Below are 26,188 nucleotides of genomic sequence, written 5' to 3' on the forward strand. Positions count from 1 at the left end.
TTTAAAATAACTAAATGTGGGGAAAATAGTTAAGGTAAAATATAAGCAGGTTTTAATTGCTGACATCTTATCTGGGTCTGAATCTCGAACTCTAAAAATTTTAATTTTATTCATTTAAATGCATACTATTAGGAAGAAATAAATCAGCTCTTGTAGGAATTACTGTATTTGTTCGTTCAGCTCTGAATTATTTTATGTCATCGAAATGAGCTGTACCTAAAGTCATGTTTTCTTTCACTTTTTATTGGCAGCGCTCTCGGTCTTTGGTTTTTTATCCGACGTGGGAAACAGTGTCTGGATTTCACGGTCACTGTACACTTTTTCCACATGATCGGCTGCTGGATTTATAACGCCCATCTTCCATCGACCTTGTCCTGGTGGCTGGTGAATGTCGCCTGCATGGCGTTGATGGCTGTGATTGGAGAGTACCTGTGCATGCAGACTGAGCTCAGAGCCATTCCTGTTAACAGTGGACCAAAATCCAACCTGTAACCTTTCTTTCACACAATCCCAAAGGTCTGTGGGTTGTTTTAACCATGAGGACTTTTCAAGGACAGTTTCCACATTTGGTAAACAAAGAACTTCCTTCAGCACTTATATTGGGTTATCATGTTTTTGTGTCAAGTTACTTTTAGATTAAGTGCTGCTTATGATAAATTGTCAGTATTATGTGTGTATCAAAATAAATGACTTGTTTGATGCTGTTTCAAGAGAACTTTGGTGATTTCTCCCCCCAGCTGCTGTCACTGTAGTAAAAGGTTGACATCAGTATCTCATTTCTGCTTTTCACCCTGTTTCTCCTTTGAATCTCTGCATTGTCACACAGAGCATTACTATATGATGTTAGTCCAGCTTAAATATGCAGTGTCACAAATTAATCAGCGTTCTGCCATCTCATGTTTTCTATTTTAATGTCATATAGTCTCAACACATTACTGTCAGTATATTGGACTAAAACGAAGCTTAAACGTTGAAACAGCGCCTGAGTAAAATGCTTGATGTTGTAATCTAAAAGTGAGATAAAAGATGATTAGCATTTGATGAAGTGCAGCAGTTTTTTGTGTTGTTGCTCTGAGTAATTAAGATGTTACTGACACAACTGTTGCCTTGGTTTGATTTATTTTTCATAAGAAACATTTTTATGGACTGAAAACGGAAAAACAGACTGTTTCCTGTCTCCTCAGCAATGAAAATGTAGACAAATGTTTCCCACAGACTGCAGATAAAACCAAACTGCTTCTCTGACCTGCAGCACTCATTTAAAAAAGTTTCACTTTATTAGAGTAGTCTGAGCTGGCATCTGGCTCCAAACTGGACAACGGAATAGTTCTGCTGTTGCTCGCCATTCTTGCTGCACCGGTAGTGTTAGATTGAGGCTGTAAGCTAGCAGGAGAGCTCAGTTATGAGAAACGGGAAGAGGGACCTGGGTTGCTCTGTGGCAAATTTCTAATAAACTACTGCTGCTCTGCAGAAACTACGTCCAACACTTTTCTGGGGGGATTTTGGCTAAAAACGGTATAATCATAATTAAAAGAGCACGTGGAATACTTCTACATAGGATGGTCGTCGTGGGTCTATAAGTAATAAATTATTACTGAAACCAAACATCCGGTCATAAAAGTGACACAGAGCTTTAAAATTGAGATCAGTAGTTAGCAGTTTGGTTTGGTTGGTAGTTGGTTTGAATGCATAAGTATGCATGTGTGAACATTATTTGTTTTGTGTACATGTGGACATGGGAATATTTTTTGGAGCCAACAGGTATAACAGAGTGTGTGTTTGGACAGGCCCCGCCCTTATAGATGTTTATTTCATCTGAACCTCACTGTAATGATTATAACCATCCAGAAACTTGTTGCTTTATGCTGCCTCATGGTTTTAACCCCCCCCCCCCCCCCCCTATAATCACCCTCCTATCCCCCCCTCTCTAACATCCCTCTCTCATCTTCCCTCCTTTCCTTTTCTGTCTTGTCCAACACAAAAGATTTTCAAATATGATTAAAATTAATAAAGTTCGGCCTCGATTACAAAAGGGGTTTATTCAGACATACCTCTGGTTTGTCAGAAGATTCATAACCCCTGTTGTTAAAGTAAAATATGTCCAACACAAAAGGCCTTCAGCTCTCATCTGTTTGCCCAGCTGTTGGACAGGACAAGTTAAAAAAAAAAAGAGATCAGGAGGCAGTAAAGACGTCCAGAATTTGTAAAACTGTATTCCAATGTTTTCTAGAGATCAATGCAAGTCCAGCTGCATTTCCAAAGTTCAAAGAGGCAGAAGCTCTAAAGGAACTGGATCCATGAGCAACTGGAACAACATTTCAGCACCATCATTTACCAACAAAAGCATTTCCTACTTCTAAGTTAAACCTTAAAAAACCTTTTTAAGTAGTTCTATTTATGATCGACGAGTGAAATCAAATATTCAGGTTAATGTATTCCTCTTTGGACTGATGATTGTTCAAGATGAGTAAATTAATTATGTTTAAAAGTGAAACGTTTTTTTGTTGCCATGCCCATGTCTTTACTTGTCGGAAGGTTTTCAGCCCAAAGTCATAGTCTGACATTTTCTCTCATGCATGAAGCATCCAGGTGGAATCAAGCAGATGGGCGAGCACTGGAGAGTGGAGAGATCCTCATTAAGGAAACTGCTTCAGGAAAGGCTGAAAACGAAGACAAAACAGTAGATGGACATAGAACCTACATCAGTGACTTCCCACAATCCAGCTTTGGGATTTTAGACCCTTTTAAATACAAAAAAGAACCAATTTTCTTAAAAGTAAACCCGACACATTTCTGATCTTTGTTCTTTATTATTACTTAAAGAGTGTTTCCATGTATTGCTTCACATTGCTTGGTATACATGTCAAAAATAAAAAGCGAATTGATTCTGAACTTTTACATTCAGGAGTTGTTCCGATGTCTAAACTTTCAGGGGTCACAATCATTTTCATGCTTTTCTTTAACAGCATACAGAGACACCAAGTTCCATGACAAAAAAGGTAACTTTACATATTGCTCATGCTTTGGAGATATTTCAACAGTTTTGGTGTTCTCACCGTCAAAAACGCGATGGAAATGAAAAAGAAATGAGAAAATAGAAACAACCAGAGTAAAACATGCGTTCAGAGGATTGAAGGATGCCGTTACGCTGAGGAGTCAGATCATGCATTTATCCAAAAGAAAACAAACAAAGCCCATTTGATTCCCAAAGGGTTCTAACACTGTCCTTATTTCAGTTCACAAACGTAATGATCATGCATGTGCGAGAAAAAAGACATCACAGTAAATATTCAGGATCAAATTCTACACATTGCGAATGTATGTTTAGAGGATTTGTGTTTAGTAATTGGAAAAGTCATGAAACATAAAGAAAAAACGTTGAAAGAAATTCTAAAATTATTAATTTTTGAATGAAAAAATGCCATGCCAGGTATTCTATGGTGTAACAATTATTTCACTGAACTGCTTTTATGGTTACTCCCTTTAAAATAAGTGTGTTTTTGGGGGGGGATGGAACAGAAGGCAACCGTCTTTAAAAATCTATCAAAAATGCATTATTTTCTTTTTTTTACACCCTGAAAATTATTCGACAAGTCTTCATGATCCGTCTGGCAGGGAACGTTTTGACGCCCTGCTCTACAGAAATCTGTGAAACAATGTTCAGAATTCACACCTAGGATAGTCTTTTAACGCACATCCAGAGGTGAGAAATCTTCAGAGCTTTGAGCGAACTCCTCCGGGGGTCGGGAGTGACGGAGCGGTTTGATGACTGTTTTTTGGTGAAGCCTTACATTAGCACCTCAATAAGGCAAAAGGGGCTTTAAAGAAAACGAAAAAAATGCATGATTGTCATTTGACAAGAATTTCTATTGTAACCCTTGTGCTATCCTAGGCAGTTTAATGTTGGGAGTTGGGTCATCCAGACCCACTAGACAGCGCACTAAACCTTTTTTCTTCAGTGATTTGTGATCTTCACTGGTGTCCATGGATTACATGAAATCTTTCCACCTTTATCCACCTTTGTCATGGTAGGGAGAACACGTCAATGTAAGGGTGGGGTCATAAATGGTGTTTCTACCTACCAGGCCCAAAGCCCTTTACAGTCACAGACCCATTCACCCTGTCACACATTCACACACTGGTGGCGGCATAGGATAGCACAAGGGTTAAAGAAGGTCAAATTGGGCACACACAGCACATTTAAACATGTTTTGGTGTCACATATGCAGTTCATCACATATCCAGTTTGTAACCTTGTGGTTAGTGAGGGTAAAAAGGCAAATGTGTTGTTACTTTTGTAGATAAAATGTCGTTCTAATCCTCATTTGGACAACTGAACATCCTCACAAAGTTTGCTTTCTTCCATGTGCACAAACTCAAATGCACCCCGTTGCACTTTAGCTCTCATGGAACGAAGCATGTTGGACATTTAAATCATTCAACGTTCAACATTTTCACATTCTTTTTTAAAATCTTTAAAATTTTATTCTGTTTTGGCTTTCATATTTTCTTGTTTTGATCAAGTAATAGTTTTTTTTCCCGTTCGGGTAACGCTTGGTTAAGTCAGATGTATGTTGTTTTGTTTCACTACAATACAGAAAATCTGCCCCACTGTCTCTCTGCCTGCCTGGAGACGATCTTTACAACAACTGGTCTTATTTGTACCAAGCTTGAGTCCAATGGATAGAATAACATTAGCATTAAGGGGATGTTGAACCTTGTCTTGACTCCAAAAAAATATACAGAATCTCAAAAGTTATGCATTTTCAAAACACCTAATCAAATAATACAGTTGTCATTTAATGGCTTCCTTTTAATGTTTTGGCTGTGGAACTTGTCCAAAATATGGCACTAAAAGTACTATAGATAGTTTCCAAATACTGAGAAATGGTAAAAAGTGGAAAAAGCCAACTGCCATTCTAAGGTTAAAGTCTTTTGAACTGAAAGTAGCATCATTTACACAAAATGTCAAATTATGCCTTTAACAATCAGGATAGTTCTAAACACTTTTAAACAATGCAATAATATGTAGTGGAGAAACAACATGAGCATATATGTATAATACAGCTTTACAGTTCTGATTGCCTCCCTGTGAGCCGCTGGCACGTAAATGCAGAATGAGTTGCTGTGCTATGATCACACACCGTCTAAAAAAGCCTGAGGGACTTTGATCTGCTTCAACTTATCCAGTGGAGTCTCCTCCACAACTTCACGAGACACAAGGAAAAGAAAACAAGGACTCTTGAAATAAATGATTCATTAAAACAAAAACTGATTGTCTTTCCAGAGACATTTGTGGCTTTTTGACAACTCTTTTAGGTATTTGTCTCCTTGGCTTAAATTTGAGGATACAACTTATTCTCGTCATCAGAACAGCTCTTATCCCGTACTATTTATACAAGGCTTCAGTTGGGCCCAGTCATGGCCAGCATCAGTGGGATGATGAGGGCAGTCAGACACCAACGTGTGTTGGACGAGGAGCTGGGGCTGCAAAGGTCAAACAGACTTCCCTGGAAGCGGATCTTCCTGGAGTCCTGCCTCAGAGTCTCCCAGATGGAGCTGACTTCCTCCTGACAGTCGGACAGCGCGGTAAGGGCACACGTGTGGAAAGCTTCCCAGTGGCTGCGGCAAGCAGAGAACCGTCAGATTAATGTGGCGTCGGAAATGAGTTCACCCAGCATGCTCACACGCGCTTGCTATTGTGGATTAATTCATTCGCCAGCAGTCCATTTCTCAGACGGACCAAACGAGCCTTCAAGTTCTGTTCAGTCAGAGTGAGGTTTAATTACCATGGCAACTGCTTCAGAGAGTGAAACAATTTCACAGATGATATTACAACACAGTTTTCATCAGCAAGTTCAAATGCAAATCTTTGTCTTTAGCAGACTTTTGCAGGGCTGGATTGGATGCAGAACCAAAAGGAAACAAACTGAATTTTATTATGGCTGCAGTGAAGTTATTAATTATTCAACACAATGTCTCAGTGTCTCCGAAACATTAATTTATCCAGCCCAGGATCACAGCATCTGCTCTTTTTAATTTTTGGAACATAGTCTTCCTTTGTATTTCATTTTAATTGCATTGAAAGCAGCTCCCTTGCTTGATTCAATCTAACAAAAATAATAATTCTTTAATATGTGTGCGATGATTTGGGGTAAAAGTGCTGTCAGTTTGCAGATCTTGTCTGTGTGGAGTTTGCCTGTACTCTTTAGATCCTCTTTTTGTCCAAAAATATGCACATTTTGTTGCCTTGTAATCCTAATTTCCCCACAGTTTGCTTTGTAGTCCCTGTGCTGGTGCATTGACCCTCTGTGCACAGTTTACCTTCACCAACACCCCTAAACAGTTTGACATGAAATATGACAGGTCTATCATGTCAAAAATGCACAGATCAGTGCTGCTTATTCCTCACAATACCTGCACACGGCAGCCACGCCCCTCTCACTGGTCACGTTCTCCTGGTAGTTGTCCATGCTGTCTCCCAACTCCAGGACACAATCAGAAAAATCTTTGTAGATATTCTCACACTTCACATCTGCAGAATCCGCTGGTACTGTGAGGAAGAGGAGCGCTGCAACAAAGAAACAGAGGATGGGCATATTTCTATTAAACACTTTTGAATTTAGAAACAATCTGTTTATTCACAGAGGACAGTTTTTCTCTGCAAGACATGCACACAATTTGCATTTTATTTTTGCATCAGAATGGATTAAATAGATAAATAAACATTCTGTTTTCAACCGCTTCTACTTTATTCATGTGAGTATTTGTGCAGCAGACTGGAAGTATCTATACTTAGAAATGTTTCATGATGAAATGTCACACTCTCTCACACAAACACAGACAGAGAGGGAGCCAGAACCGTCATTGTTTCCACTACAGCCAGCTGGCCATTGAACAGCTCTCACATAAGCATCACGTAACACCGACACAGACAAATAAAGATGACAGTTGAAGCATCAACAAACGGATCACTTTCTCCAACCGACCGGCCCAGCGACGCAGACCGCGCCGGATCCGGATCCAGCTTACCGACAGCGAAAGCCAGAAGCCCTGCGATCTTCATGGACGTGAACATTCCCATTTCATCCCGGCGATGTGACGCCGTGAGAGACGCTCCACCGAGCCGATCAGCCGCCCATCTCCAGCCGTCGGTAGGTGTGGAGCGGAAGCTCCCCGTTCCGGCTGCTGCTGACGTTACCTGCCCCCGGAGCGCTGAGCTCATCCCCCCCAGCCCCCACTTTCAGCACCGGACAGCTCCCGGAGCGGCGCGACACGCCCTCTGAGGAAGAGGAGGATCAGGAGGACCAGGAGGAGGACTCTTCTCCCAAATCACTCCAAAAAAACAGTTTATACAATTGTAAGCAAAAAAAATACGATTTATTTGTCATTTTAAATGAAAATCACTTGAATGTTTTTTTTTGTTTCTGTACTTCTCAACTCTATCATTTCACAGCCTCATCCATTGTTGAATTATTGATTGTTCTATATATATATATATATATGTGTGTATCTAAAAGCATTCTTTAATCTGCACAGCTTTTTATGATCAAAATAGCCTTTGAAATGTGGTCATACTAGATTTTTTTCTCTGTTAATACATTCCAGGTTTATTGTAATGATTTTATTTACTTTTTGTTGTTGTTGAAAGTTTCCGCTAAATTAGGTTAATTTCGCACAATAGCTCAGCAATAAACTAAAAATACTCAATAAATGTGTTATTTCAAATGTTTTCTGTTACAAACGAAATACTGAGCTATAATAAATGCATTACAGTCCTGCAAGGACCAAAAACACAACACTTAGACAAATGAGTCTACAGTTGTGATCTGACCGGCAGAATAAAACACACACAAAAAATAAATAAATGCATCATTGAAAATGCAAAAAAATATATATATATACAATGCTTAATAGCAAATTAAAATTAGTACTTTTTTTCCCCATTTTGTTTTTTCCTATCTGAATTTGTATCTGGACTAAAAGTCTTCTTTCTTTGAAATTCTTCACCAGTAGATGAATTAGAGACTTCATTGACACTTCCTACTTTTGGGGGAAAAAAAAAAAAAAAAAGAATTCAGTGAAATAATCTTATTTTTTCTCTGCTTAAATTTCTTAAACACAGTTACGTACATCTTTTTGGAACATTTAACATATTTGGGTCATCCTGATTTAGAGGCTGTCTTAAGAGCTTCATCATGTCATTATGTAGCAACAGAAATGTGAAAGAAGGACAAATTTACAAGGAAAAGTGTTAAATTGCATAAAGACTGTCTTTTTATATACACTAACCAAGTGAATAAACAGTCACAATTAATGGAGATAATACATTAGGGAAGTATTATTTGTGTGGCGATAAAAACTTGTCATCAAACTCCCAGTTCACATAGTATTTTTTGGTGATACAGTAGTGCGATTACCCTCTTACTGAACTAAAACAGGGAAAACAGTTAAACTCACGACAAAAAGTTCTTTTAAAATAAAAATAAGAAAGAATGGAACAGGTGTAGCAGAAAACCTCAGAGAAATCGTAAATCTTTCTCTATACTTAACAGCAAACTTTGTGTGTGTGGATAGCATTTACTAAATAAAAAACATTTCTTAAAGCATTTGACTTTTGTATATTTTTATTTTGTTTCAGCCATCTGTATTATTACAAAATAAAAATAAAAAGCTCCTTTGGAAACACCCCATACAACAGAAGGCCTGTGGTTTATTTTCATATCATGTTCTGGTAGAACTTCACAAAAACAAAGCAGCCTGATGACGGCATCCAAGTGACGGAGAAAGGAGACTAAAGTCACATAATCCGTTTTCCTGATTATTTATGTGAAAGTAGTGTTTAATTCAGACTTTTATGACTGCTATAATACTGTTCAAACTAGTTCTGACCCCAATTCAAAATAAAAAGGTTTAGACTCAAGTCCTGTGTTTAAGTGGTTTAAAGATAGCACAGAGATGCTCTTCACACTTAGAGGCAGAACTTTCAACAGACATCCACAAATCCTCACTCTGACCAATATTTGAATCATAAAAACAACCGGCAACTTTGTAAAAAGCAAATCAGAGAGGACCATTCGAGTGTCTAATGAGTGACATGATGGACAGAAAACGATCAACAGTTACTGATCAGCTCCAGCTGCCCGTTTGGCTCGTTTCTTTGGAGACGTTTTAGGAGAAGCTTTGTCTGCAAGACAGGAGAACAAACACTTCAGATTGTTTGTGAAGTGGAACAATAGTCTCCCCTCACAGATGCAGAACTGAACATACTCATGGCGTTGAGCGTCTCCGTGGGAATCCAGCTGATGTCCACATCATTGAGGCCAGCAGTGCCTTTCTCTATTTTAACAGGGAGCCTTTTTCTCTGCAACACACGTGACAACGGAAGGTTCATGGATTTTTCTAAACCAAGAGGTGGTTCATCAGAACAGCTCAGCTGCAAATCAAACGCGTACCGTCCTGGACTCCAGAACCTGGTACATCCCAAAGAGCATTAGAGCCACCAGTCCGAACAGGAACACATACATGAACATTCTGAAAACACAGCAAAAAACTGAGAAAATGCCTCCTGGAAATACAAAAGTTTTAGTATGAAGGCTAATCTAAAAAGATCCTCTAAAACGTATCAATGAATTGACGTGCAGCAAACAAATATCTTTGAGACAAATTTTATATTCTTTTACATAAAAGGAGTCTATGCACCAAAGTCAGTTTGGTGTTTTATTTTAAGGTGACAGTAAAAACGATACAAGGAAGGTTTGATTTAGATCTGATTTACACTTAAGATGACAATTTTTACATCCTCCTTATGTTATCAGCTATGTGCGTTATCTTCCATGAAGTATTTTTTCCATATGCGCTGTTCAAAAAAAAACGGCACCTTTATTTCCTTTGAATATTTAAACATCCGACATAGCTAAATGCCGACTTACGTTTCTCCGTCGAGGCCCTCTTCTCGCTCAGTGATGGTGACGGTCTGGTTGTAAATGGCCGTCTGATACACTCCGCCCTAAAGGAGGAAAAAAGTATTTACTAAATATTACACACCATGGCTTTAATTGACATACAAATGCAAATAAAAATATTTTTTTTATTTACGAGTTAAAAATACTTAACAAATTCAAGAATTAAGTGTTAAATTCCCACTCCAATCATCTTTTGATTTATTGTAAAAATGTTCCCAGTGGTCTTTAAATTACAATGATGCCGTTTTAGTCAAAATACGACAGACGACAAAATAAAGAAATGCTTTTTCATTTTCACAATGTAACTGCATCAAATGACTCAAAAATAAATTAAATGTCACTCCTTTAAAATGCTTTTTCATCATTTCATTGCCCACTGGTATTGACTTATGCTATGGGGTGGATGTGAAAACGCAAATGCAATCCCCTCTTTGCATTTTCACTTTAATTATGTCACAGAATAAGCGATGTTAAAGAAGAAAATGAAAAAGCATTTTAAAGGAGTGACATTTAATTTTATTTTTGAGTCATTTGATGCAGTTACATTGTGAAAATGAAAAAGCATTTCTGTTAATCCATTTTAATGATCAAATTAGATATTTCTAATTGAATTTTGATACACATTTACTAGAGAACTTTTTGAAAATGAAATGTCAAATACCATTTTCTTTATCATTTTAATTAAGTGACAGAATAAGTGATGTTGAAGAAGAAAATGAAAAAGCGATTTGGCATATTGCTTTTTCTTTTTAATTTTGAGTCAACAAATGCAGCTTCATTTTGAAAACGAAAAAGCATTTCTGGTTTTGACTTTTATTTTTAATTATGCTCCCGAAAAACTTCCATATTAAAGAATCATGACGTTCTCAGTGTCTGTATGGAGCAACTAACCTGAGATCTGAACACAAAAACACAAAACTGTCATCTTAAATGAGCTTAAGAAATTATTAAATTGTGTTTAGTAAAGTGAAAAAACAACTCTTTGTGTTCTAGAAAAAAAATAACACAAAAAAAAAAAATCACACAAAACGAATGAAGGTAGGAGGTCTAAACTGAAATTACTATTGTATGAGAGACACCTAGTGGTGATGTTGGAGATTCCAAACCCAGGCGACTTCTGAGCCACATTTTGCCCTTTGACCTTGGCTTTGTGGCTCGCCGGTTGAAAAATAATAAAATAATAAAATGCTTTAAGTCTTAAGTATTATAGTATTTTTCGGCTAATGAAGCAAAGCAAAACAGACAAGTCCAACTTTATTCCACTAGTTTACAAGCACAGTACGCATTACTGCTCTTGACTTCAGTAGCTTTAATGCTCTGTGGCTTCTTGGCCTAACAAAGCTGTACATTTGGACAGATTTTGGACCGCCATGTAGCACGGAAAGCACAACCAGAATTCATACTTAAGGCGTACCGGATTATAAGGCGGACTGTCTGTTACTGAACAAAATTCAAGGATTTTACGTGTGCCATATGGTTTAAAAACTAAGGTACGAGTCACTTAATTAACTCTGATTTAATTTCAATTATTTGGATGAATGCATTTCTGGCAGATAAGTTAAAATTAAATGTTTTCTGCAAATGAATGCTGACATAACAATACCTACTACTACAATTGTTGCCTTGAGAGGATCCTATGTGGTATAAGGAGTCTTATTTTGAAAGGAAGACATTTGAACCTCTTTCATAAGTTATGAAGGATTTCCTATTTCAAAATATGTTCCGTTTATGTTTATTTATTTGTATTTCTCATAATTGTAACAGTAACATAAATATATCAGAATCTAACCAGCATCTTAAGTGAGACATGCCTCTGCTGGGTTTTGGTCAGTAAGAAACTGACCCGAATGGTTCTTCAATTCTGTAAAGTTGCAGACTCCTGATCTAAGAAGAAGCAATATTTTTCTATTCTATGAAATTAAAAAAATTCTCTGAAACTGCTTTAAAAGCCATTTTCTTATAAATTTTAGATCATAAATTGGTGATACGATCTGCGTTTTATTTTGATGAGCGGCAAAGGGATTCTGCAAAAGTTACAGTAAAGTAAAAATCATCAAAGAAAGAGTCTGGAACTTAAAAAAGTCCTGTCTGTACCTCAGAGCCGAGGTAGCTGAGGAGGATGACCAGACCAAAAGGGCGTCCGGCCATGGGCTGTGCCGGGATGAAGGAGTACTCAAAGGAGGCCTGAGCCTGCGGCTGGACTACAGTGTTCAGGGGCAGAGCTGTGAACTGCAAACGCATAAACATAAACATAAACAAAAAAACAAGTCTATTTAAAACACATCAGTTAAGAACATGTGAAAGGAAGTTAGTGTCTGCAAAACAGAAGTTTCCCTTAAATTGAATGAAGTCTGATGGACGTCAGCTCAGATGAAACTTACGTTCTGGATGAAGAACTGGAAGTCCTGAGGGTATCGGAAGGAGGCCTCCAGCGACTGGACAGTGAATGTTTGACTTCCTTTGTTTGTGAAACCAACCAGGAACTTCACTATTTCGTTGGCAAGAAACTCTAAATGGATTAGGAATACAAATCAATCAGCAAAATAATAAAAATTGGAAGCAGAAAAAAAGTTTCACAAAGCCTGTTAAAGACCCACTCCAAGGGAAATGGTGTTTTTGACATGTTCTTGTGGCATTTTTCTCATTATATATATATATAAAGAAATTAATCTTAAAGTTGCATTTCTGAGTTTTTCTTCCAAAAGCTTGTAGCTGTGATGTAGAAACCACTACGGCAAGCCACAAGCTCCCTGCTCCGCTCCATTCTGATGCATGAACTCGCAGACAAATAGATCCGTGATTTGTTTTTTCTCTTCGTTGTTGAAAGACGATTTGAATGGAAGTTTGAAAGAACTTAAGACCGACCTTCTCCGGTGGTGAAGATGATGGTAGTGTCGGCATCAGGGTGAGAAGTCACAAGTTTCTCAGCGGCTTCAGAGTCGTCTTCATCTCCTTCCTGATGATGACGAACAAAATGCCGTTAAACAAAACTCGATGTGGTCTTCACTCTCCTGGCTCATAATCGGACAAACCGCGTTTTGTAGCTGATCCTCTTCAACAAGCATCTCTTCATCCTCCTCTTCCTCTTCCTCATCTACAAGAGCATCTGCATCATCAGTAACTTCCTCAGAGAAGTCGGATTCGGCTTGGACGCAGCCTGGAAAAACACAAACACACCAATAGGCCGTGTGAAATAGGAGGACAAGTGCTTATGGTTGCTGCATTAATGTTCTTTATTCTCTGAGATCGTGGTTCCAGAAACACATGACCAAGCTGCCAACCAGTTTTCTTCTTTTGCTCAAAAATGAATAACTTCTAAATAAACAGATAATTATTTTCTTTTGTGCTTAAAAATATCTGTATGTGCAGAAGCCAAAAAGGCAGTAGGCCACCGTCATGAAGGTGGTTTTTAACTATTTTTAAAAATAATTTAACAATAAATAACAATAAATAAAAAATCAAAAAGGACCTGATTACTACTGTTTGTTTTAATTTGAAAGCAACCTTTATTTTCAAAATAAAAGACGTTTAAAAAAAAAAAGAAAATCGTTATTTTAAATATTTTTAAAGAAATCCTGAAAAGTTCTTGCAGATTAAGACAACTATATACTGTTAATAAATAAAATATATATTTTTTAATATAATCATTTTCATTCTAATAAACATTTTGTTTACTTGGGATTTATTAATGAAATTAGAGCTTGTTGTTTCCATTATTAGAGATTCAATCTAAAATGTTAAATCTAACAGAAATTAGCTTTTAAAAACCAAAATAGTTCACAGAAAATTCCAACTGGTTCCCATTTTTTCAAGGTGACGTGTCCCATTTATCCCCCTAAAATTAAGGAGGCACATATGTGGACAGAATCCACACGTTTTGCTTTAACTGCCATAAAGAAATCCTTTCTTGTATATATATGTAAATGTATATATATGTATTTTTGTCTTTTCTACACACCAACTCAAACCATTTCTGGTGTGAATGAGTTTTAGTAATCAGCTGATGTGTTTGTAAAGGCTGATCTCTGTATCTGACTTTTATGCCACGTCAATAAATGTGGACTGAAGTTTGCAAGCTACTGTGACGACAAGGGAACTACAAGTCCCGAGGAGCACGAGGGCAAAACTCACCGACAGATATGAGGCCACAGGGGAAGGCCAGCAGGAAAACCAGCAACAGTTTGGGTCCGAAAGAGAACATTTTTGCAAACTTTAAGGGTTCGTTAGTAACACATCAGCGTTCAGGAGCAGAGAAGGCAGAGGCGGCGCAGAGAGGAGTGATCTGAAGGGTTGGCCCCGCCTCTGGGAGGGGCCAGTTACATTCACCGACAATATAGAGGCTCGGATATTAGGCCACAAAGAGTCAGTAACGTTTCCTCATTTGTTTTTCGTATTCAGCTTTTTCTGAAAACAATAGTTTTTAGAAACGCAAGAAATGTGTTACATTTTCATGAATATACCATAATTACTTTTTTTCCAGCCTAATTAAAGTCATCTAAAAACCGCCAGGTCCCTCAAGAGAAAAAAAAAAGAAAATTAAAAACCCGCCCAAAGCGTTCATCAGGAATTAATTAGCTGTAATAAGCAGTAATTAATTATCCTTTGTTTATTACCTCCTATTTTAATTAATAGTCCAACTTTGAGACATTTCCCAATGATATTACATCCACAATCTTACTGCGAATCAAACGTGAGCACATGTACCCCACCATTTCCCTTTTTTTTTTAAAACATAACAACAATCAGAAAAAAAGAAGTCAAGAAAAAAAAAACTTATTGGTAACTTATTGTCAAACTCAAAGTGGAAGTTCTTTCTGCATTTTTACTTTTCGTGAATATAAGTGAAGTAAAATACAAGTAAATTTGATTTTTTAAAACCTTTTCTTGTGAATCCAATCTTTTTTTTTTTTTTAGTATAGACAAAGTATACTTGTAGTACACCTAACCTCACTTCCTTTTGCTAAAGACACCTTCAGGGTAAAAATAAAAGACATTTTTCAAAGCCATCTGAAGGATCAGGTTGATTCTACCAAGCAGAAACCACATAAATATGAGTCAGAAACTGTACTTATAAACTTGTTTTTGAAGTTTGTCTGGATTGCTGCCAACACCTAAGCACAGATGTGTGAACTCTGCATGACAAATTTGTGTTCATAGATGACTTTTTCTTAAACTCATGCTTTTTTATAACAAACAAATGAATTTTTTTAAATTCCCTGTCATTTTTCTTTTAAATTATTCCACATTTTTGAGGACCGTCCATTTATTGGAAGAGAATGGGAGGTCAGTATGAGGTTTGCATGAAAAATGAATCACACTGAACAGCCTATCTGCTCCTAACTCCTTTGTTGTGCCGTGGTAGCCGGTGCAGCCCATCAACTGCCTGATGGTTTTTTTCAGGGTGAGCTAACTGACACCTCTGTTTGTTAAATTACAAACTAAATGATTGTTATAATAAATAATGATCAATAAATACCCCAAATTTCAAGCTTCCATAATTTTCGTTGAATCCACTAAACATTGGATGATAACAAAAAAGATGTTTGTTGATTAAATAAAGTCTGCTTAATGTTTTTTTTGTGTCTAACATTTGATAAAATTCTAAAAGGTTGCAGATAATAGCCATGGTGAAATATTATATAGAAAAATTCTTATTCGGCCTGGATTATTTAACATGATAGGCTAGTAAATGGTTGACATTTGACTTTCAACAAAATCTCAGTCCAATACATTTAAGATGAAAGGAGCCGTCTGCTAAAAAATGAACATATTTAATGCTTTCTTCAACCTTGTGCGTGCAGCATGTTTACAATGGAAAATGTGTGAAATGGAAAGATATGTGCCATTTTTGCATAAATAAAACATATTTTAAAGAAATGCAGAGTAAATGGCAATAGATTTCCGGACACTAATGCCAAGGACTCCTCTGTTTTATTCGTGGGACTTTCACTGCAGCTTCCCAATGCTGATCAAGCGTAGAATTTTGTTTTTACCACCTTTCCACAGACAAAAAATGTTTATTCAATTCAATTCAATTTATTTGTATAGCCCAAATTCACAACATCATCATCATCTCGATGGACTTCGTCTCGGTAATTGTAAAAGTAAAACATAAAATCAGAAGGATCATGAATACATAGAATTCAATAGGAAAAATACTAAATTGAACTAACAAACTGACCAAGCCAAACTGGACATCCCTGCCCTTAGACCCTCCTTCGCGGTAAGGATAAACTCCTAAAAAACCGGATTCCTAAAAAAACGAAGAAACCTCAGGGGTGCCCACATGAAGGAGGGATCCTCCCCCAGGATGGACAGGCGATTTACCAGAACACATGAAGAAGAACTAACTTATCTAACTCTACAACTACATGTTTAAAGTCCAGCAGACGAGCTTTATCCAGATGGAGTTGGGGGGACAGTTGAGGGCGCGAGTTCTGTTAATTTTAGTGGATTTGAAATAATCTATGGACTTTATCTGCTGTATAGAAACATTTAAGAAAGGTTGAGGCAAGGAGCAGCCCAAAAAGATCTAATGTTGCCTTAGTTAATAGTTTTTCTCTTAATACTTAACTCTGTTTGTACATTTAAACCCTCATTTCATTAGGAATGGACTTTTCAAATGAATGAACATTAAAAACAAATGTATATTTGTCAGATTTTAGCCATAGACTGGTTTCCATCTTCAGTCCCCCCGCAGGTTGATGCTATTGAAGAATTAAAACAAATTTTAAGAGGTAAGAAGATAAGAACATCAATAAATTACAGTATATAAAAAAACACATTTACAGATACAGTATAGAACACAGTCAAATACAATGTTTTAAAATCAAAATTAGTGTCTGTTTAGTAACAAAATGTTCTGATTCCTTGTCAAATGTGTTTACTTAACAGCTTAATTGTCCTTTATAGATGACTTTCTCTTGTTGTCATGCGTGTGCTGTTGCAGAAAGCTGAGCCCTGGTATAAGACACACATTTTTTCTGAATGGCAGTTCCCATTTAAACATTTAACAACACAATTCTTTTACTATAAGTTTCTAAATTGCAATATTTAAAAATTATTGAAACATTTTCTACATAAAGAAATGCCTTTTTTTAAACAGATTTTTTAGTTTGAGTGAATCTCTGTGCTTTCAGTTTTGTTCATGTATTATAAAAGGCTAAGAAAAAGTCGTAATATCATAAAGGACAAAAAGCTTTATTACAGGGGCTGTACAAAGCCGAACTGTCTTAATATTCTCAACAAAAAAATGTTTTATTTATCTTTTATTTATTTTTGGTCTTTTAACTTCTTCTTACCTTAATGTTTCTGTCATTTAAAAAAAGGCTGTGGCTTTCTGCAAAGAGCACTTCCTCCAACAGAGACAAGAAAGAAAAAAAAACGTACACAGAACGGCAGAGACAGAATCCGGCTCTGCTCTGAACACGAGGCTGAGCAGATATTTTCCATAACACCAGGACTTTTCTTGTCGAACTTAATGCTATGGAGAACTTTTGCAATAACACAGGTAGGTCTTGGCTGAAGCAGGCATCATTTTATTGCTGTGAGGGTGAAGAGTTGATGCCCTTTCAAAGTGACATTTGCTTTCTTGAATATCGGACTGACTTGTGTTTTTAAAACAGTTATATTTTAGCAGCAGAGTTGGTGTTCAAGCTGACGTCTGGGAATCAGACGGCTGTTTGCTCAACTGCTCAACACTCAATTTAGCAACAGTTTATGCTGAGAGTAGTGCCGCTGAGCAAACATTCAGTGGGAGAACCACTCGTTTTTTCAGGGGGTTTTCCATACAACAGAGAGATACTTTCTAAAAGATTGCAAGTATTTTTTTAAAATTATTGTCATTGTAGATTTTCAAAAACAAATATTCCTTTCAAAAAGTTTATTAACTGTGTGTAAAAATATTGTGTTTTATTCCAATCCTATTTAATGTTCCTCTTTTGACACTTTAAACTTGTTTAGGATTGATTCTAACTTTCTGTTGAATCAAAGGAGGCAGTTGTGAATCAAACCTGGATTTGTGTGCCAGAAAATTGATGTTCTTAAACAAAAAATGGATTTGATTAGAATGTCCTTCATGTGATTCTGCAGTGCAGTTAGAAAAAAACACACACACACATATGTTTGACCTCTTTGAAAGTGCTGCCCTAATTTTTTAGTAGCACACATAGCTTGAGTAAAAAACATGCTGGAGGAAGGAAATGAATCAAGCATGCCTTGCTAAGTTTGGATTCCTGCAGCAAAAAGCTGCTGTACAGAGCACTCGAGCATCCATCCACGTCTCGCTGAAACCACATCCACTTGTGATGATGGCTGAGCGTACATGTGACACAACTGAGGTGCGGAAGGCCGTAGATGCTGCTTTTGTCTTCACTGCTCTGATTTCTCATCACCGTGTGACTTCTACAACAAACAGAATCTGTAGTTTTATTTAACATTTCTATTGAAATTGGCTTTTGTGAGGACTTCTGTGATGTGATTCCATGATAGGGTTGGATTTTTGTTCATTAACGTTCCATTTTGTTTCTTTTTTTTGTGTATTTTACAAAGATTTAATAATTAAATTGATTAATTGAGACTGTGCATCTGCCTCTTTTTTCAGTGTTGAACTTTGTCTGTTCTCCATATGCTGCTTCTGTGGTTTTCTGGCTTCTCTGTGCCGTGCTGTTCCTCTCGATAATTCTGAATTTCATTTGCTGCATCATGAAATTCAGTTCAGGTAAGCCAACTATTTACTTTCAAACAGCAGAAAAAACAACCTTTTCTTGGATCTAATGATAGATTTGTTATTTTTGTTGTAACAGGAAAAGAGACATGTGCAAAAGTTAGAAAAAGGTGCGTCACCTGCACTGCTTGCATACAAACAAATTTCAATTTCAGGCTTTTTTTTATTCATTTATTTGACCTTTCTTATGTGTTTTCTTATAATTTCTCACCAGTTTTCATCAGTTTGGGTCAAGATCAGGTCGGACTTCATGCCAAATGGAGGATAATCCCATTTATGGAAACCTAAACTACGTGCAGACAAGTTAGTTTCATGTGTGTTTGCATTTGTGCACTTTTGTGAGTCTACAGCATGTTGTTGCTTATAGGTGTAGCTGTGTACACAGAAAGTGAGCTTTGCTGCTCCTCAATCAGCCCTGCATCGTTGGGAAATCTGCAGAGAGTGACATCCGACCCTCAGGTGGAGTTTTTATCCTTTTTTATTATTCGATAAAACGGTTGAAAAGTAAAAAATTCATCAAACAAGTTGTATCGTGTGTCTGCCCTTTAACTTTTAGTCCAGAAATCAAGACTGCTATGCCAACCTGACCCTCAAAGCTCCCCGGCAGAAGGCGGAGTGCATCTCTCCTCAGCTGCAGTTCTCCCAGGAGGCGCATTTAGAGGAGCCGACAGAGTCAGAGAGAGAAGACAACGAGGAGAACACAGACGCTGTCTCCACCGTGTCTGATCTGTACGCTGCTGTGCAAGCACAGCGGGCCAAGACCATCGACTGTGCAGACGGCAGAGAGGAGTACGCAAACCATCTCTGAAGCAAGACCTGTAACCACACGACGGCGCTGTTGACATTACAAAAAACGTTCTGTGTGCAACACATGGAAACTATGCCCTGTAATGAACCCAGCAGCGTTACAAACAGGTTTAAAAACTACCTCCTGTGATTTTGCTTCACATGTATAAAAATGAAAAGATTTTCCAACAGGAGCAACAATACCATTTATGCTGTCAATAATTATGTTTACCCACATTTAATGTTTTTAAAGCAAGTTTCATTAAGTTGTTAATCAAAATGTTCCATCCACAAATATGTAAATAGTTTGTATGTGTTTGTTGTTTTAGGTGTGAAAAGCCTATACAAAAATATATTTTCAATAAATATTCATATGCATTTTCAAACATCATAATATTGTTAATATAGACCGTGACATTGTGCAGGTTTTTCTTGTTTATTCGGTCACACACAACAATCACATGCCACAAACATTATGCCAAAGCCTATTACACCATCGGTTAAACTCCAGAAAGTAAAAATATTAACAGACACCATTTTCTTAAATGCTTTACTCTCAAAAATGGAGACATAATTTTCATATAAATACAATAAACCAGGTTTCTAACTCCAAATCAGCCATAGCTGACCTCCTGCAGCTGAAAATTATTTTTTTCTTTATTGCATTTTTGGAAACCAAATGATCTCTTAGATTATAATAAATCTGTAAATACAACACTTCTACACACCGGTTGGAGATAAAAATGTTGGTTATATATACAACAGATAAGAATTAACACAACACATGCTGTTGTTGTTTCTCTTTTGGCTTTTTCCCATCAGGGGTTGCCACAGTGAACAAGTCGCATGGTAAACTTGGCAATGTTTTATGCTGGATGCCCTTCCTGATGCAACCTTCTCAAAGCAACTGGGCTTGGGACCAGCGCGGAGGTAGGGAAGGGAACAGGGAGCAGCCTGGAGTTGAACCTGGGTTACACGGACAGAAGGTGCTGCAAACCAGCACGAGCTAAACCGGCTCCCCCAATTAACACAACACATCAACTTCCTAATTTAATAATCTGCATAAAAATGACTAAATATGTTAAATAAGGAAGTATTTGTAGGCAGCAAACACATTTAAAGTATGATTTGCATTAGAATCATCTCAAAAGCAAATTGTTTCTGCTGCTTTTTTGGGACCGGTTTGACCATTTCCTGCACAAAACACAACAAGATAAATGTACATTATCAGCATAAAATGCTGACCTAAACAGTAATAAACTGCTGCTCTCTCTTTCCTCTAATCTCTCCTGGAGTTCTGATAAAACCTTGATATCTGTGTTTTTTTTTCCGCTGCCGCTCATTCTTTGTTCTGATTTGACCCCAAATAAAAAATCTTGATCAAATAAAGCATATTTTGATCAAATAAAGCAAAAAGTTGACACATACATTTTAAATCCAAAGTTTTTTGAGCAGCCCTAAAAGCATCTCCACTATCTTCTTTAAACAACATTTTCAGGATTTTATGGGGTTATTATAGGTCATGTCAGGAAATGTCTGTGCTTGGCACAGATACATTGCTGCAGTAATACTTTATTTATTAATATTTTAACCCCAGTTTTATAATATTATTAATCAGAAAAGCTGATTTTGTTTTATTTGTAGGCTTTATTCAACAAATTCATAAAAAGTAAATAAAAAGGTTATTGTCAAAATAATAAGTTAAAGATTGAAGATGAAAATCCCACGTATGAAAGGTATATCCAGCTAATGGCACTTATCGACATATTGAAATATCAATATTTTAGATTTAACATCTTTTTGACAGTCCAGAAACTTCTTCTACTACTCCAGCATAAACTCTGAATCACACTGGGTTCAGTTTGAAAACTATTTAGCTTCTGAAAAAAAAGCCAATAGTGATACAGAAAAGGCTTCTAAAAAGTTCAAAATTTCTACGATAATTTAACAAAACCAAACAAAAAAACATAAAAAAAACTCTTTAGGCTTTTAGATCTGTTCTTGGTGATTTTATTATCATCTAGGTTAGAGCAAATTTAGGTTCAGTTTTGATGCAATGGTTAATTTAATTTTAACTTGATAGTTTAAAGTAAGGAATTTGACTTTGTGCTGAATGTTGTGGACTTTTTACCTGAATAACAAACGGCATGAGCAGCCAAAGTCAGAATTCTGCTGTCTCTAAAGAGGGAGAACTTCAAGACGCAGATCCAGATTGCTGAGGATTGTTCAAAGGAAAGGGAAAATGTATGAAATGCCTTTTCCTCTGAAGAAATTTTTAAAAAAATTGTCATCAAAATATGTGAAACTCAAAGTAAGAGCAGATAAAAAAAAACTAGAAACACTTTTACTCATGGGGATGGAGATATTTCTGCAAATCAGAATGGGTAAAAAATAAAAGTTTGGCTGCTTATTCTAGCCACATTCTAGCTATTATACTGCTGCTCAAATGACTAAAAACATAATGTTATTTCACAGAGCGGCTCACCACTCTGGCTTGATGCATTAAATCACTTTCACCATCACCCATTGAGATGATAGAAGCAAAAGTTCTGCTGCAGGATTAAAGCAACACCGAAGCAGAAAAGCAGACAGAATTTAGCTTTTTAATTGTGCCTAATTACATGAAACCCCCAGGTGACCCTTTCAGTTAATATAAGACACAGTGGTTAACCTTTGCATCTGTGATAGGCGCTACAGGAACACTGCAAAAGAAATCTGTTTATCTGTCATTTAAAAAAAAAAAAAATATTTTTTGGGGAACAAAAATCCAACCTATTAAAAAAAAATCCAATCTATTAACTCAATGTGATGTTAGTTTCAACAAAGCACAGGTTCATGCTCAGACTTTAATGTGTGTACTTGCATTAAAAAAATGTGTACTTATAAATTTATCATTTAGGATCATAGTTATTTAAAATTATTTCTAAATGTATGTGATTAAGTTGTTTTTTGGTTTAATTTGCAGAATAATCAGATAATTGCGGCAATTTCAAACCACTTTCTTCCTAAATTATGGATACATTTCCTATATTAGGGCATTTTACAGGGCAGCATTTGCCAATATCTCAAATATATCAAACTTGTTGAGATAGTTCTCTTTGTGTAAAGGGTGACCAGATAGGGACAGATTAGATTATTTTACATTGACCATAATCAACTAAAGTCCACAATTTGTAGATAAAAAAAGCAGCAGCCGGTCTCGACTGACTGTTATGAAACTCAGAAATCGTTGAGGCAGTTTTAACATTAAACATGTGCTGAGAAGGGATGAACTCAAGTTCAGTCAAAGTGTGATGTGAAGTGAAGGTCAATAATCAAAAGTCCTTTTAATATTTTTTTGTCATTTTTTTTAACTTTTGTTCTCTGTCTTTCCTTTTGAAGAATGCTAGGTTCTACTGTTTTTTGCTTTCTTATTTCTCCATAAATCTCTTTCCTGGCAGCTCTAAACTCAGCAACCTTCACTCTTTCTCCTCTCAAGGTGTCCAAACCATCTCAATCTGCCTCCTGGCTTTAATCTCCAGAACATCTGCCATGAGCTGTTCCTCTGATGGATTCTTTCCTGATCCTATCCTATATATCCTGGTCCAAAAGAGAACCTCAATGTCTTCATCTCTGCCTCCTCCAGCTCTGCCTCCGGTCTCACCATTAGAGTCTCTAAACCACCATGGGTGATCTCACCACAGTCTTCTACACCTTTTCTTTCATTCTTGCTGACACTCTTTTGTCACACATCCCTCCAGATGTTCTGTTATTGCAGTTTCTTGATGGATTGTGCTTTTTTTTTTCTACAATAGTAATACAATTAATAAGCAATTAATTTAATAAAGAAGTGCATCAGATTTAGTTACATTGTTTGCCAGTCTCAGAAGGGAAAGGTGCTTTCATGAAACATTCTAGTGTGATGATGTAAGGAATGCAGCCTTTTATTTTTTTGCTCTTATTGGTTCTTGTCAGGCTTTGTTCTGTCACACCAGGATCCATTTGTTGATCATCCACTGCTGTCTGCATTTATCTTAGTGTCTCTTTTTTTCATACTTTTGTTTCTTCCTTGTCTTAAAGTTTGTACACAAATGAGTTTATTTGTTAAAGTTTTAACTTGCCATCACTCAGCTGGATCTCATGTGTTTTGGTTCCTACACACATCCTACACACATCATCTGTGTGATTACAGAGCAACAGTTTGCCTCAAAATGTGTGGTTACACCAGTTATAGTAATTGTTTTAAAAATGTTTTCTATTGTTTTGTTTAAAAAAAAACTCCTGAATTGTGGTAGATTATATAAAAAAAAACATTCTAAAGTGAACATACAGCAAAAAAAAAGTGTAACAGGGCTAACAGGGCTTCTTACCACAAATTCATGGTCATTACTGAACATCGATGACAAATTGACATCGTAAAAATAAAATTGGCTGTTTTTTTTAAGTCAAAAGGTTTCCTGACCAACTTGTGAGAAACGTGTAATGAAAAAAAAGTATGTTTATTCAAATATATTTTTTAAAAATAAAATCCATTGTGGTAGACATAATAAAGCAACATTGTTTTTAAAGTTCAGATATTTTTAATAAAAAGCATCAGACTTGCAGAGACAATTGCTTTGGTGACAAATTTGTTTTTGATTTAAAGCAAACATATTCTCCACCTTTTGCCATAAAACAGATTTGTAAAAAATAAGCTATCTAAGCCGCCTCACACCTTGGAGTCTGCCTTGTCCAAATTTTCCTTTTCATTGGAGATCGCTGCAGACGGGATGCTGGCAAAGTCGGAGGGCACATCGAAGAAAAGCTCGTCGTCAAAACAGTCCTCATCCGACGGTGATGCCAGGAACTGCAGCTTCATTATCAGTCCGGTGAACACCCCCCCAAGTGCAGAAGCTGCAATGGTGGTGACAACAGCTGCAAGCTGGAACAGGGCTTGATCCCGAGCTGTGCGACCCAGGCCCGCTTTTAGACCAGGAATAAGCTTCTGCAGCTCCAGCAGCTTTGGATCTCCCTCAGGAGGAGCTCGATGGGAAAAGATTTGATACAGGCTGGGTCCGTAGGTCTCCTCAGTGGCCAGGAGGATGGCGCAGATGCCTGCAACGGATGAAATGAGGCCGGTTAACCCGTGCAGGTTATGGATACCGCACTGGTCTTGGATTCTCATTCGCTTGGCCAAAAAGGGGGTCATGTACTTGTAACCAAGGAAGCAGGCGGTGCAGCCCATGACGCCGAGGACGTATGCAGCTACAGGAGAAATCATCATGTCCACAGAAGCACCAACGGTCACACCACCTGCTAGGGTCACGTTCTGAATGTCAGCCATCGTAAGCTTCCCCCTTTTGTTGAACAAAGCAGAGAGGGCAAAGGCAGTGATGGTGGAAGAGCTCAGACCTATGAATGTGTGGAGAATTGCTCTGTGCTGATCATCCCCTTTAAAGGTAAGAGCAGAGTTAAAGGAAGGCCAGAAGATCCAGAGGAACAGAGTTCCTATCACAGACAGGATGTCAGAGTGATAACTTGTGATCTCTTTAGCGTGTCCGTTGTTCAGATTGGGGCGGTACAGCACAAATGAAACCCCCAAACCAAAGTAACAGGCAAACAGGTGAATGAGAATAGTGCCTCCAGCATCATTGATCCTAATGTACTTAAGTACGGCCCACTCTGTCACAGCAAAAATAAGGATCTCCAGCAAAGCCATGATCAAGAGCTGAACCGGGCTGGTTTTTCCCAGCACGGCCCCAAAGGAGATGAGCACCACGGCACAGGCGAACTCTGCGTTCAGCAGATTGATCACTCCCAAGTGAATCTTCCCATCATAGTAAAACTGGAAGAAGCCTTGCATCAAGATTGCCCACTGGATTGCAAAAGTTGCTGTGAGGAAGTTGAAGACCATTCCACTGAAGCCGTAGAAGCGGAAGAAAGCCAGCAGGCAACCGAAGCCAATGAAAATCATCACCTGCACGTCAGCAAAGTAGGGGTAATCCCGGTATAGCGCGTTATCCATGGGGTTGGTCTGATTGTTTTGCAGCTTAGCATTAGAATCGTCATCATAGGTGACAAACACAGCATAAAGTGCTATTATTACTATTTCCAGCACTAACACAAGTGCGGGCAAGCGCACCTTCAGGCTTGTGGAGGACGTCATGTCGGTTCACCAGTCAATAGAGACGCTTGTTTCTTCTCTTTTATAGCGCATGAATGCATTTTTTTTTTTTTTTGCAAGATAAGCTCAGCTAAAAGCATTGGGGGAGAAAAAACTCTGACATGTAAGTGCTTCAGACACGGATGTACTTTAGTCCCTCAGAAACTTCCATATAACCTTATCTCCTCAACTGTTACTTTCATCATTGTACCACATGGTAAATAGTTGAAAAACTATTTAATTTAAATTAATTTAATTGAAAGGAACATTCAGACTAAAAAAACTACTGAATTCTTTATGGTGACTTAAAGTGTGTTGACTCCTGCAGTTACAAATAATTTACTTAAACTGTAATTTTAAATGTTAATATATATAATCTATATATAATCTTAGTATTTCAGCGTGAGTAGCCTTGGCAGGCATTAACATAGAAGATTTTTAGACATACATGCTTAACAATTAACTGTAAATGTGTAAAGAGTAATGAAATCTGGTAAAATCGCAAAGAAAACTTGCTTCAAAAAACTGCACTGGTACCTGCTAGGATACTTCCATCCAGTAGGTGGCGGTAGAGATTTCAAAGCCAATAGG

General features: G+C 37.3%; 5 protein-coding genes across 5 annotated transcripts in view; 2 read left to right on the plus strand and 3 right to left on the minus strand.

The window, feature by feature from the left end:
- Positions 1–712, plus strand: part of sys1 (SYS1, golgi trafficking protein) — a 3,483-nt gene extending 2,771 nt beyond the window's left edge. Inside the window, exon 4 of the mRNA XM_023955219.1 lies at positions 252–712. Within this exon, the coding sequence (XP_023810987.1) occupies positions 252–492 (241 nt within the window). The 3' untranslated portion in view covers positions 493–712. The remainder of the gene's footprint in view (positions 1–251) is intronic.
- A 4,528-nt stretch (positions 713–5,240) lies between these two features.
- Positions 5,241–7,392, minus strand: LOC101155269 (neuritin). Its single transcript, XM_004069136.3, has 3 exons — positions 7,033–7,392; positions 6,418–6,571; positions 5,241–5,622 (listed from the first exon to the last, which is right to left on the minus strand). The coding sequence occupies exons 1-3, from the start codon at positions 7,223–7,225 to the stop codon at positions 5,406–5,408; spliced, it is 564 nt and encodes a 187-aa protein (XP_004069184.1). The 5' UTR covers positions 7,226–7,392; the 3' UTR covers positions 5,241–5,405.
- A 1,217-nt stretch (positions 7,393–8,609) lies between these two features.
- On the minus strand, positions 8,610–14,247 carry LOC101155508 (translocon-associated protein subunit alpha). The gene is made up of 9 exons (XM_004069137.3): positions 14,097–14,247; positions 12,998–13,122; positions 12,831–12,921; positions 12,347–12,474; positions 12,060–12,194; positions 9,933–10,009; positions 9,456–9,534; positions 9,271–9,364; positions 8,610–9,187 (listed from the first exon to the last, which is right to left on the minus strand). The coding sequence occupies exons 1-9, from the start codon at positions 14,164–14,166 to the stop codon at positions 9,123–9,125; spliced, it is 864 nt and encodes a 287-aa protein (XP_004069185.1). The 5' UTR covers positions 14,167–14,247; the 3' UTR covers positions 8,610–9,122.
- A 3,093-nt stretch (positions 14,248–17,340) lies between these two features.
- LOC101155763 lies at positions 17,341–19,888 on the plus strand. Its single transcript, XM_004069138.4, has 6 exons — positions 17,341–17,475; positions 18,568–18,684; positions 18,770–18,800; positions 18,905–18,993; positions 19,058–19,149; positions 19,247–19,888. The coding sequence occupies exons 1-6, from the start codon at positions 17,451–17,453 to the stop codon at positions 19,496–19,498; spliced, it is 606 nt and encodes a 201-aa protein (XP_004069186.1). The 5' UTR covers positions 17,341–17,450; the 3' UTR covers positions 19,499–19,888.
- Positions 19,889–24,077: 4,189 nt separating this feature from the next.
- LOC101156245 (ammonium transporter Rh type B-like) lies at positions 24,078–26,075 on the minus strand. Its single transcript, XM_004069140.4, has one exon. It carries the CDS (start codon positions 25,598–25,600, stop codon positions 24,164–24,166), a length of 1,437 nt encoding a protein of 478 aa, XP_004069188.1. The 5' UTR covers positions 25,601–26,075; the 3' UTR covers positions 24,078–24,163.
- Positions 26,076–26,188: the final 113 nt, after the last annotated feature.

The sequence above is a fragment of the Oryzias latipes genome, chromosome 5 (assembly GCF_002234675.1).
Source record: "Oryzias latipes chromosome 5, ASM223467v1".
Lineage (NCBI taxonomy): Eukaryota > Metazoa > Chordata > Actinopteri > Beloniformes > Adrianichthyidae > Oryzias > Oryzias latipes.

What these genes read in the sequence shown, in the direction of transcription:
- LOC101155269 (XM_004069136.3), bottom strand. Translation starts at nt 7,225, where the DNA reads ATGAGCTCAGCGCTCCGGGGGCAGGTAACGTCAGCAGCAGCCGGAACG. An exon ending in GCTTCTGGCTTTCGCTGTCG is followed by an intron (nt 6,572 to 7,032) that starts GTAAGCTGGATC and finishes TCTTTGTTGCAG; the next exon opens with CGCTCCTCTTCCTCACAGTA. An exon ending in GGCGTGGCTGCCGTGTGCAG is followed by an intron (nt 5,623 to 6,417) that starts GTATTGTGAGGA and finishes TGCTTGCCGCAG; the next exon opens with CCACTGGGAAGCTTTCCACA.
- LOC101155508 (XM_004069137.3), bottom strand. Translation starts at nt 14,166, where the DNA reads ATGTTCTCTTTCGGACCCAAACTGTTGCTGGTTTTCCTGCTGGCCTTC. An exon ending in CATCTTCACCACCGGAGAAG is followed by an intron (nt 12,475 to 12,830) that starts GTCGGTCTTAAG and finishes TAATCCATTTAG; the next exon opens with AGTTTCTTGCCAACGAAATA. An exon ending in TCAGCTACCTCGGCTCTGAG is followed by an intron (nt 10,010 to 12,059) that starts GTACAGACAGGA and finishes TTCCTCCTTTAG; the next exon opens with GGCGGAGTGTATCAGACGGC.
- LOC101155763 (XM_004069138.4), top strand. Translation starts at nt 17,451, where the DNA reads ATGGAGAACTTTTGCAATAACACAG. An exon ending in GAACTTTTGCAATAACACAG is followed by an intron (nt 17,476 to 18,567) that starts GTAGGTCTTGGC and finishes CTCTTTTTTCAG; the next exon opens with TGTTGAACTTTGTCTGTTCT. An exon ending in CCTAAACTACGTGCAGACAA is followed by an intron (nt 18,994 to 19,057) that starts GTTAGTTTCATG and finishes TGTTGCTTATAG; the next exon opens with GTGTAGCTGTGTACACAGAA.
- LOC101156245 (XM_004069140.4), bottom strand. Translation starts at nt 25,600, where the DNA reads ATGACGTCCTCCACAAGCCTGAAGGTGCGCTTGCCCGCACTTGTGTTA.